The following is a 12,242-nucleotide window of genomic DNA, read 5'->3' on the forward strand; positions in this document are numbered from 1 at the left end:
AAATACAATGATTCAGAACTAAACCGGGATCAAGCGCCGTGCAGAAAAGGGCTGCATTCCTCTCCCCAGCACAGGCGGGGCCTGACCCTGAGCAGTAACAGGTACAGCAGGCTTGGAGCCAGAGGCCCCCCCACGCCACGGGCTGCCCTGCAGCTCCGCTTTCAGGGGATCAGACAGGCAAGAATTGTATGTGGTTGCCATGGCAGCAGCGTTCCAGAGCTGCTGGGAGCTGTGCGGGGGGGGGGGGGGCCCTCTCCGTCCCTCCACCCCAGGGAGCAGGGAATGGCAGCAAAGGGCTTTACAGGTGCCCCCTTTGGCACTCAGACAGTCAGGTAAGAGCCCCACAGATGGCTCAAGAGGGGCTGGATTCAGCCTGCCCCTGGCTGGGCTTTCCAGGTTGAGGAGAGAACTGGGCTCAGTCCCGTCTGACTCTCAGCTTCTGGATCATCCACACACAGCAGCACCCAGATCTCAGTCACGCACACATTCCTGCAGACGCAGATCATTGTGCGTGCAGATCACCCCACCCAGCCACGCAGACACCACATACACACGTGCATTCACCTGTTTGTCACACTTGGAGAGCCCCTGTACACGTGTCCACGCCTCCCCCCGTCACACGGGACTGTCAAGCTGGGATACGCGGAACTGGGGAGTTTCCAAGGAAACAGAAATGAGATTTTTAAATGTCTCTGAAACACACAGCAGACTCCTTCTTCCTAGAAGGGAGATACTTTAAAAATACCTTAATGTTAATGCAAAGCGAAGAAGGCTCCCTCAGGGCGATTGAGCCTGTGGTGGGTCTTCACACACACGCATGCACGCACGTGCACGCACGCGCACGCACACACGCACACACGCACGCACACCTTTGTGGCTATACATGATAGGCTCCTGCAGGATAGTTGGCCTATCCAGTAGTGGGTTTCTGTAACCTGACTGAATGGACCTCGTGGGCCGGTACCCCATTCTCTGAAGAGTCTTTTCCTTCAGAAAGCAGCCAGCAGATGTGGGGACCCCTGGATTGCAGGCTCGCTCTGGCTATCTTTACGACTGCTCCCATTCAAGGTGCAAGAGTGAATATCATTTGAAAATACTCCATCGCACTTGATGTCTGAAATGGCCTGGCACGTGACTGGCAATGTTTTTTAAAGTATGGGCTGCCATCTCTGCTTCCCCCAGAGGCTAAGCTTGAGCCATAGGCAGAGCCACACATGTCAGGGTAGTGCTGAGCTGAGCCTTGCTCCCGCAGGAGGCACCCCAGAAGGTCACATTGCTCCCCAGTAGGAGCAAGTGGGGAGCAGGAAGGAAATCACAACAGGAAGGAAATCACAATCACGCAGGAAGGAAATCACAGATCACTTCCCCCACAGGGTGGCTCAGTTGTGCTCACTGGCACCCTGGAGAGTGGAGCCAAGGCATTGTCCACTTCCCACTTCTCCCTGCATGAGTGGGGGAGCCAATGGCCCTACAAAAACCCTGATTTCTCCCTCCACACTGAGACTAGTGATCCAGGGAGGCAGCACAGAGGTGGGTTTGGGGCACCATACGGCCCTTTCTGGCCTGCTTGGCTGCATAAGACTGTGCCCCACTCTGGCTCTGTGCTCAGTGAGGTTACTTTGACTGTGTATTTTAAAATCACCACAGTGATATGCCTCCAGCTTCTAGTGTATATTTAAGAGTTTGAATCATGTGTTTAATAATACAAGGATACATATGTTGGCTGAGATTTTCAAAGTCATGTCAGGGATTAAGAAACATGGTTGATGAAAAGCTCTGCCATGTTATACAGGCAGTCCCCGGGGTACGTACAAGATAGGGACTGTAGGTTTGTTCTTAAGTTGAATCTGTATGTAAGTCGGAACTGGCGTCCAGATTCAGCTGCTGCTGAAACTGACCGCCAGTTCCGACTTACATACAGATTCAACTTAAGAACCCCAGGCGTCCCCAAGTCAGCTGCTGCTGAAACTGATCAGCGGCTGATTCCAGGAAGCCCAGGGCAGAGCAACTCTGCCTCGGGCTTCCTGTAGTCAGCGCTGGTCAGTTTCAGCAGCGGCTGACTTGGGGACGCCTGGGGCAGAGCAGCTGGGGTGCTGCTGGGTTGCTCCAATAGCGCCGCTCCTCGGTGCTACTGGACCAACCCAGCAGCACTCCAGCTGCTCTGCCCCAGGCGTCCTGATTCAGCCGCTGCTGAAACTGACCAGCAGCGGCTGAATCAGGACGCCTGGGGCAGAGCAGCTGGGGTGCTGCCGGGTTGGTCCAGTAGTGCCCAGAGCGGCGCTTCAGGACCAACCGGCAGCGCCCCAGCTGCTCTACCACAGGCGTCCGGAGAAAAGCCTGGTCTGCTGGGGCGGGGGGAGGGGGGTACTAGCTGCGTCCCCTCCCCCAGCAGACCAGGGAGACGCGGGCGGCGGACCGAGATGCACCGTGGTCCCGTCGCCCGGGTCCTCCGCGGCTTTGCTCCCCTTCTCCCTGGTCTTCTGGACCAGCAGACCAGGGAGACCAGCAGACCAGGGAGATGCGGAGCAAAGCCGCGGAGCACGCTGGCAGCGGGACAGACCAGACGCGCCGCGGCTGTCCCACTGCCGGCATCCTCAGAGGCTTTGCTCCCCGTCTCCCTGGTCTGCTGGTCTCCAGCAGACCAGGGAGACGCGGAGCAAATCCCGTTCGTAACTGCAGATCCGACATAAGTCGGATCCGCGTAACTTGGGGACTGCCTGTATAGTAACTGGGTTGATAAGATTTGTAACCAGCTCGTTAATCTAAAGTACATTGATTGGGGTTTTCCCCCTGCTTCTCCTCCTTATGGAAAATAACCTGTACTATTTATTTGGAACAAACACCTGTTACTTAAAATCATACTTTGCCCATGTAGAACTCTCTTGGCCTGCATTGCCTTTACTAGTTCAGTATTGAACAGCAGGAGAGAAAGAATTTGTTTATTCTTTTAGCCACAAGTTTTTAATCCTCTAATAAAATACAGAAACATTGCTAAGCCACAATAGACCCCTGTGGCCTTGAAATCTATGGATCTGTATGCCTAGTTCTTGTTTTGGGATTCCTTGTGTAATAGCTGATGCTAAAACCCTGACCTTGCAAACGCAGATGAGTAACTTGATTCACATGAGCAATCCCCTTGAAGTCCTTTGACTTTTCACAAGTGAGGGATTAGTTCATTACAGTTTGCAAGCTCAAGGCCTCAAAGACTGATTTATGAATATTAATATTTTTAAATTAGTTTAATTTGTAGACTATGGAAACATATCTACTTCAATGCAGAGGCATTTGTTAAGTGAGGGGCCAGATTTCGCAGTTGTTGTAAAATGAAGCTACGTTAGTTTACTCCAGCTAAGAATGTGGTCTGAATTTTTATTGATAGAGTTTGTCAGAAACTCTCCTAGAGATAAGTGGTGTTGCCAGGGTTTGAGTTCATGCTCACTTTGACTTCAAGTGTTTTGGCTTCTGGATTGGGAAGAAACACAAAGCCAAGGTTCTGATAATTTGTTATTGTTAAAGATCTCACAGACTGTGATTGTTAAAAAAAAAAAAAAGATGTTGGATGGGTCAAATATGACCCCAACCTTAGGTTTTGTAAAAAGGAAACTTTTAGCTTTAAATGCAACAGAAATATCTATATGTTTGTTTAAAAAAATCCAATGGAATTAAAAAAAAAATTAACATTTCCTAATGGTGTTTGTAGCCCAACCATTTCATCATTTGACTGGTCCCTGACCATTTTAGTGAAACTGACTAAAAGCAAATAAAAATGTAAGGGAAATGGAAAAAGAAAAATCGCCCGCAATAGTGAGCAGTGCATATGATTTTTAAAATTCTATTTTACTAGCCTGAGGTTTAAACATTTGGGATGGATATTTGTTTTAAAACATAATTTTTAAACTGACAGTGGCCCTTAAGCTTGTTATCTTGGCCAAATTCCAGTTTGGGTCATTTGCTTCTGCCTACCTCAAATCTCTCAATAGTTTACTAGACTTCTGTTGCTGTAGCATTACTCTGTGCTGGTAAACGGCTCCATGATTCACACCGGCAAGGGCTGCATTTCAGGAGCAGATAAAGTGGTGTCTGTATGTAATTTGTACAGGGCATCAGTTAATAGGCCTGATTATGGAAAGATTTAGTCTTGGGTACTGTGCTCACTCCAGTGAGCCATCATCTCATTGAAATCCCGGAGATTACTCACGGCAAAAAGGGGTTAGGCCCCAAACCTACAAAGATTTATGCTCATGTTTCTCTTTAACCATGAGTAATCCCTCTAAAGTTAATGGGACTACTCACAAAATGAAGCATGTAGATCTGTGCAGTATTGAGCCCGTACTAAGGGCCTGGTACATTTCCTGAGGTCCATGAGACCCTTTCTACAGATGACACTAGACCCTAAAAAAAGACCTAAATGTTCACAGAACTAGGACATACGTTTGTAAATTAGTCGTGCTTTAAACCAAAATTTACTGTATACTTCATCCTCTGCTAGATTTGATGTGTCAGCAGTTTATCCAAATTGTAAGAAACCTGGTACATATACACAGGCACCCTACTGCAAAAAAGTGTCTTCAGAATTGGTGAGTCTGACTATTTACACAAGTACTCTTTTTCTTTTGTTGTCCTTATGTATATACTTATGCCTCTGTAAACTCCACTCCAGTCTATCTGATGAAGTGGTTATTATCAATGAAAGCTTAGCCCTAATAAACCTGTTGGTCTCTAAGTGTTTCTGTATTTTATGTGAGCAGCAAACACTTATTCAGCTCTTTCTGCAAAACTGAATGAAAAAGGATACATTTGGATTCTCTTTCCAGAATTCAATTTACATGAAAAATCTGAATGGATCCATTCTGTTGCTTTCAATTAATTGCATAATATCACTGAATCTAATTTAAGCAGTCCATTTAATATAGGTACAATTAAATCAATGTAGGGCAACTATCCCGACCGGCACTGGCATCTGGTCCATTCAGTTGGGAAAGTTTGCAATCCTAAATCAATAATAAAACTTCCATTAATGGTCATTATATAGGGTGAGCTTCAATCCAGTGTAATTTACCTCCCTGTGTAATGTGTACCTACAGAACCTTTGAGTAGATTTCATATCAGCAATTTATCCAGCCTGCTAGAAATCTGGATGTAGATCCCCAGCCAGTATAGATTGTTATAGTGCAGTGGTCCCCAACACAGTGCCTGCGGGCGCCATGGCACCTGTGGGGGCATTTGTGTGCGCCTGCCAAGTGCTCAGGGCTGGCCTGGACCCGGGCATGTGGCGCATGCATGGTGCCGGAGCTGGCCCCAGGTGAATGGCGCACGGTGAGCGCCGGACCCGGGAGCGCTGCAAATTGGCCACCTGCACTCTGGGCGCGCGGCGCCGGCCCCGGGCACGTGGTGGGGCACCGGCCCCGGGCATGCAAGTGTCCCCGCCCTCTGGTGCCTGGCAGGCAAATGGCCACGCCCCCTAGAGCCCGGCAGCCTCAAATGGTTGGGGACCACTGTTATAATGTAACTGCCACTGGGCAGATTTGAACCTTGGATCTCTGGAGCAGAGTATAGGAGCCTCTACCCTCTGAGCTAAAAGCCAGCTGCTTCCCAGCTCATGCTGTAGAGGTACCTTAGTCTTAACTGTTGCTGTGGTCTAGGTACCACTTGCATTGCTCAGTAACCACTCTAGGGCAATGTCTATACTCGCGGCTTCTTGCGCAAGTACAGCCATGCTTGTGCAAGAATCTGCAGAGCGTCCACACTGCCCGCCCGCTCTTGCGCAAGGAAATTTACAGTACGGCGTGGTAAGAAAGAGCTCCTTACGCAAGAGCTATGCTCTTTTTTAACAGGTGTAAGCCCTCTTGCGCAAGATGGCAGTGTGGACGCTTGGCAGGGATTTCTTGTGCAAGAAAGCCCTATGGCTAAAATGGCCATCGGAGCTTTCTTGCACAAGAGAGCATCCACACTGCCATGGGCGCTCTTGCGCAAAAGCACAGCTCGCACATGGCAGTGTGGACGCAAGATGTTCTTGTGCAAGAAGCCGCCAGTGTAGACATAGCCTAGGTGTGTGGGTTACAAAAGCTCCCTTGACACTCATTCCCTATTTGTGTGTAGTAAAGAGAATTTGCAAACAATATGATTAGAATTTGTAGGGCCCTGCTATAGCACTCCATTTTTCAATGGCATTGCATGCATCAAACTGGCTTAACTCAGTGGTAATCTAAAAGCCTTTAGATTTAACCTTTTGCTTCATTTTAGGGCAGAAAGTTAGGCCCAGGCACCTACAATATTGACTATGGAAGCGTTAGTTCCTCTATGCTGCAGGAGAAGGCTTCAAATTCTGGCTGGGCCAGAGCACAGGAAGTGGCACGACTTACCCAGATGCCTCATTTTAATTTTAAGGAGACATTGAAGAAAACCAAGTATCTGGTGAGATCTGAATTTGACTGTTTTCCCTGGACAAAAAACCTGACTGTGTCTATGTTTTATCTTTCAAATGTTAAGCAACACGGGATGGCTTGAATGTAGGAGAGAGGGGTGATTTTCATGGGTAAATTAGATTTTTGACTTTGTTGTTATTAAACTTTAAATTCTTTTTCTCAATAAGAAAGAAAAATTGGGCCCAGGAACTTACAACATCAAAGATTTTCTGCAAGAGACCCGACCTTCAAGTATCAGAGGAGCCTGCGACACTGGAGAAGAGAGGTTTAGAGACTTAATTAGGGTATGTATCGGATTCAGGCAACAGAGATACTACAACAACTTGACAAGAAATATATAAGATAGATAATCTGGTATCTCTTGTTGAAGAGATATTATTGGATCACCTAATAATGTTTGATACATACTTTTGGGCGCCAAAACAAGTCCCCTTTATAACTGTGCAAAATTTAAAAGTAGAGTAGGTGGTACAAGAAATACTAAGGGTCAAAACTCAGTGATGCTTTCTGATTGCTGTCCATCCAAATCAAGCAACTAGGAAACTGATTTCACCAGTAGAAGGGTTAAGAATGCTGCTTTCTGCTCATTGGTACCTGACACTGTCTGGTGATAGCCCAGCTAAAATCATCTTAATTAACAAGGGAATTATGAAAGGGAGCCAATTAGCGAGCATTGATCTAGGGAAAAACTTAACCACAATATCAGTATTTTCTATTTCACATTATGAAGGTGTCCTGTTTACATGGGATCTCCACTGATTTCACTGGGGAGTTCTCTGTACAATTCTGGGACTGAGCCCATATTTATGGATGTATATACCACAGTCTATCAAATCAGTGTTTGTCGTAGATATTTCTGTAATGCCCATCACACTGCCTATATACAGAGTATGCGCAGTATCAGTGTGTTGGTGTAGGTGTATGAGTGCGTATGCATTTACATACATGTCCCATTGTCCATGAAGCTACACCAAATAGTGATAACTTGCTTTTAAAATAGCTTTCCTACAGAGTAATGTTCTGCAATATTCTTCTAGCCCCAGAAATCCCTCACCAAGACTTCTAGTTCTACCAGAATGTGGGGAGGAGAGCTGGAAGGTACTGACCGTGTTCTAACCCTCCAAGCTGGCCACTTTTGCCACCCCACATCTGCACTGCCCAGCAAAAGAAACTAAAAAATGGGTCATTGCTGTGAAGCATCCCTTCTTCACAGGCACTGAAGAATATTGTGTTAATACTCAGACCCAGGGCATAGCCACGATTGCTGATTTTATAACTATATGTGTGAACCAACAGTGACTCTCAGTGGGAGCCTGTGTGAATCGCAGCTGATTGTATTTGTTACAGAGATGCCTGTACTGGCAAGGCATCTGGTGCCAATGAAGTCTCCGCATGCTAACTATGAAATTGTGTGAGTTCAGATTTCTAATTTGCCTTACTATCTTTTGAGAAGTTTTTAACTATAAAACCGTAAGGAGGTCAGATTTCTCTGTTTGCTTAGGGAGATACAAAGATTGTACTGGATTATCCTTTACTGGGGCAGAATGTAACCAGCTGTACTTGATAAGAACTTCCAAACCGTAGTGATGCAACGTGAACTAGTGGCTTGGGGATGAGGGCATGTGGGGGTGAAATCCCGTTCCACTGCCTTCAGTGGGGGCTAGGGATGTTAACTGATAAGCAAAAGTATATAGGTTAATGCTATAGACTACACACGTTTCCCTCCTGCCACCCCCAATCAGTAATTTTTTTTAGCAGGCTGGCCAGCAGCCCAGATCAGTTCTGGCTCACATCAGGTCCGGGACTGTGGCTCTGCATTTAAAGTGTATTAGGAGCCGGGCAGGCAGGCAGGCCGAGGCAGCCTGGCTCAGTTCCGGTTTGCACCAGGTCAGGTGCAAACTCAGACCCCCCTCTACTCCAGAGAGGGGTTGCTGCCACCCCGCACTGCTGCCTCTTTATCAGAGGCAGCAGCAAAGGGCGACAAGCAGCCGGTCCATAAGAGGAGCTGGTTTTTAAACTGGCTCCCCTCGCAGACTAGCTCCCGCCTGGCACCCACACTGCTGCCAGCCCCACCCCCAGAGACTATAGAATAGTCGACTAACTGATAAGAATTCATGTGGTTACTCATCTATTCAATTAACTGATATTTAACATCCCCAGTGGAGGCCAAGACTTCACCTAGAGATTCTATTCTGGGTTCTGCCATACACTTGTCCTGGGACAAGTTGTCTCACTAGGGTGTGCCTCAGCTTTCCAGTCCGTAAAACAATAATCCTCTTTGCAACAGGCTTTGAAATTTAGGGTATGTCTACATTAGCCTCCTAGTTCGAACTAGGGAGGCTAATGTAGGCATTCAAAGTTGCAAATGAAGCCCGGGATTTAAATATCCCGGGCTTTATTTGCATCTTCCCGTCTAAGCGCCATTTTTAAATCCTCCTAGTCTGAACTAACTGCCCGCAGCTACACACGGCAGTCAAACAGTCCTTAGTTCGAGTTAACGGTTACTCCTCGTGGAACAATTCCCTTGCCCTACCATATCCCCTCCATGCAAATGTGCTACATTTGAACCTGAAAGGCAGATATGGCCCAAATCAACATCAGGTTCAAAGCTCGTGGAATGAGGTGTAACAGTTAACTCGAACTAAGTACTTAGTTTCAAAATAAGCTACCTAATTTGCATAGCGCAAATTGCGTATCTTATTTTGAGTTTAAGGTGCTGTGTAGACACACCCATAAAGACCCAGAATTTAATTCTGTGCTGCAGGCTTCATGACCTGGAGCCAAGTGAGGTTTGAACCTGATGTTGATTTGGGCCATACCTGCCTTTCAGGTTCAAATGTAGCATGTTTGCATGGAGGGGACATGGTAGGGCAAGGGAATCGCTGTCTGATCTGTTCTAATGTGGGATCTTTGGTATTCCTTGCTGGGATTCTCTTTAGGTCATCTGGTGCATGGTGTGCCAGGGGAACACCCCCTTGGAACTTTCCTGCTCTTGTATTTCCTTCACTCAGGTGCCACAGAGAAGAGTTTGTTCAGGGCACAAGGATTTGGGAGACAGAGGTTCTAGTCTCTCTTCCTCCACAGACTTTGAGCAAGTCACTAAGCTTCCTTGTGCCTGTTTCCCATCTGTTCCATGGGATGACAGGCCTGCCCTGCCTCACAGGGATGTGCTGAGGCCATTAAAGACAGACTAGGGCCTTGTGCTTGATGAAAAGTGCTGTATGACAGCTAGGTATTGTTAGTATTGCCACCCCTGGACCACTATGAGGCACAGCACCTCCTGGAGGCAGCATAACTCCACAGAGAAATACCGGATAGGAAGATCTTCATGGCAGAGACCGAGTCTTTGGATATTTGTGCACCACCGAACTCCGTATACCCCAGATCTTGGTTAGGGCCTGTGGGCACTACTGAATGACAAAGAATCATTGCATTTAATACGCTTGAATGGCAGAATTTGGCTCTTTATTGGCAGTTGTAGCCAGTTTAGTTAGTAACCCTCTTCCTCTTACTTCTGCAGGATTGCTACCCTGGCCCTGGGTCTTATGGCAAGAATGGAAACCCTTATGCCCTGATTGAGGAGAAGGAGAGACGCTTGACAAATGCTCAAGGGATAATGGACAGCAAAACTGAAAAATCCGACTTTCCATCTGCTGCGGCAAGTCTGCGCTATTTGTTTTCCATTCCATCCCCGTACTGACCGTGACCAGAAAGAGCAAATGGGAAGGCTCCATGGGAGCCGCTCCCTCAAGGTGCACCTATACACTGCACCCGGAGCACGAAATAAGCAACGCAATTTGAGCTCTTATTTCAAAAGAAATGCCTATTCCATAATGCCCCTTACTCCTTGTGGGATGAGGTTCATAGGGACAATGGAATAGCGAGCCCGTTACATTTTGAAATAACGGGTGCACTCAAAAGACACAGAATAGCTATTTTGGGATACCTCTGGTGACTTGGTAACCCCGCTCCTGGGTCCCAGACCCCTGCTCAGTCCTCAATCTAGCAGTCTCAGTACTGGTCCTGATTGCCCTTGGCAGGGTTTGAGTCCTTGTCCCCCAGCAAGCACAAGGGCCTTAGGACAGGTGCCCCTGGGTCAGTCTGGGCTGTGTAAACAGTCCTCTCCCACACTCCCCTGGGTTCTTAGGCTGCCAGGGAAAAAGGAGCCCAAAGCCCCTCATTGGAGCATCACACCCTCCCCCATCTCTGGCAATGCTGCCATTCCCTTTCTCAGCCTGTCTGGTTTGCTCCCCATCTGCACTAGTCTCCTTTCACTCCACTTCTCCCACTCCCCCTTTTCTGCCTGCAGGGAAGGCCTCTTTTTAAAAGGCTCCCTGGCAGCCTCAAGTGAGATCAGCTGGACCTGATTGAATTACCACAGCCCTGCCTCCCCTGCTCCTGATTAGCCAGAGCCCTTGCTGCCTTTTAGAACTGCCCTTCTCTCTCTCCACTGCAGTCCTTCAGCCTGACCCTGTCACACGCTGCAGTATAGCTGTAGCCTCAGGGTATCTGGGGCTACGTCTAGACTGGCATGATTTTCCGCAAATGCTTTTAACAGAAAAGTTTTCCGTTAAAAGCATTTGCGGAAGGAAAAGAGCGTCTAGATTGGCATGAACGCTTTTCCGCAAAAGCACTTTTTGCGGAAAAGCATCCGTGCCAATCTAGACGCGCTTTTCTGCAAAAATGCCCCGATCGCCATTTTCGCGATCGGGGCTTTTTTGCGCAAAACAAATCTGAGCTGTCTACACTGGCCCTTTTGCACAAAAGCTGTGCGCAAAAGGACTTTTGCCCAAATGGGAGCAGCATAGTATTTCTGCAAGAAGCACTGATTTCAGACAGTAGGAAGTCAGTGTTCTTGCGGAAATTCAAGCGGCCAGTGTAGACAGCTGGCAAGTTTCCCCGCAAAAGCACCTGCTTTTGCGGAAAAACTTGCCAGTCTAGACACAGCCTGGCTATTTTGTTCAGTACAGCAGACCATAGCAATGTAGCTACAGGCTTCCTCTCGTGGCCAACCAGGAGCCCTCGGGTGTATCTGAAGGCTCAGGGAATGCCAGCGTTTGCTGTTCTCTCCAGAGAGGGTGCATACAGCTTGCACTGCCTGGCTGCACAAAGCTGGCGTGCCCCTTGCTGTGCGGGAGAGGTAGGAGGACAGCATCCAAGAGAGCAGGGCTGGCCTTAGGGAAAATTGCACCCTGGGTGAACTTGTACTGTGGTGCCCTCCCTATCACCCCGGATCCGAAGGTTTCCCTCACCCGATCACCTCTGGGCCCCGCTGCCTTCTCCAGTGTTCAATTTGTATTGAAAGAGATGCCAGAGCACACCCCTGGCATGAATTAAGCACTGGCAGGGCAACCTGATACCAGTGTGTGCTGGCTTGGAGCACAGTTCCGCAGAAGATGCCATTGCCAGCTGTAGAGCAGAAGTAAGGGTGGCCTGGGATATGGCGTATTGTACTGCTGCTGTGGCTTGTGGTGCCTGGTATGAGGCTCAAGGCGGGCTTCATGCTGTTGCATGGGAGCTACATCTTGCAAAAACTCCTGGTCCTCCCACAGCCCTCTGGCTACACGGCTCAATAGAGGTGCCACTTCCAACTTTGAGGGAAGAGGAGGAGAACTTTTCCCTATGATTCCAGGGAACACTTAGGCACCTGAAAACTCTTGGGTTGGTTTGTTTTGTTTTTCAGAGAACTTAGAATTTAGCTGTTGATTTTAACACCCACACTAATCCACAAATTTATTTCCATCAATAGTAATTGAAATTTAGAGATTGGGAAAGCAAGAAAAATGCTGTTTAAGAACGTTAGAAATTGCAGCCAAC

At 47.9% G+C, this 12,242-nt stretch overlaps 1 protein-coding gene and 1 long non-coding RNA gene across 2 annotated transcripts in view; one reads left to right on the forward strand and one right to left on the reverse strand.

Annotated features, from left to right (window-relative positions):
* The window catches only part of CIMAP2 (ciliary microtubule associated protein 2), a 24,889-nt gene continuing 12,647 nt past the window's right edge, over nucleotides 1–12,242 (forward strand). Inside the window, exons 1-5 of the mRNA XM_025189853.3 lie at nucleotides 1–332; nucleotides 4,490–4,577; nucleotides 6,244–6,414; nucleotides 6,593–6,709; nucleotides 9,946–10,083. Of these exons, the coding sequence (XP_025045638.3) occupies nucleotides 283–332; nucleotides 4,490–4,577; nucleotides 6,244–6,414; nucleotides 6,593–6,709; nucleotides 9,946–10,083 (564 nt within the window). The 5' untranslated portion in view covers nucleotides 1–282. The remainder of the gene's footprint in view (nucleotides 333–4,489; nucleotides 4,578–6,243; nucleotides 6,415–6,592; nucleotides 6,710–9,945; nucleotides 10,084–12,242) is intronic.
* LOC149523909 (uncharacterized) overlaps nucleotides 6,373–12,242 on the reverse strand; it is a 25,094-nt gene continuing 19,224 nt past the window's right edge. Inside the window, exon 3 of the long non-coding RNA XR_016350239.1 lies at nucleotides 6,373–6,677. This is a non-coding gene — a long non-coding RNA (uncharacterized LOC149523909). The remainder of the gene's footprint in view (nucleotides 6,678–12,242) is intronic.

This window comes from Pelodiscus sinensis, chromosome 9 (genome assembly GCF_052426305.1).
Source record: "Pelodiscus sinensis isolate ZL-2025 chromosome 9, ASM5242630v1, whole genome shotgun sequence".
NCBI lineage: Eukaryota > Metazoa > Chordata > Testudines > Trionychidae > Pelodiscus > Pelodiscus sinensis.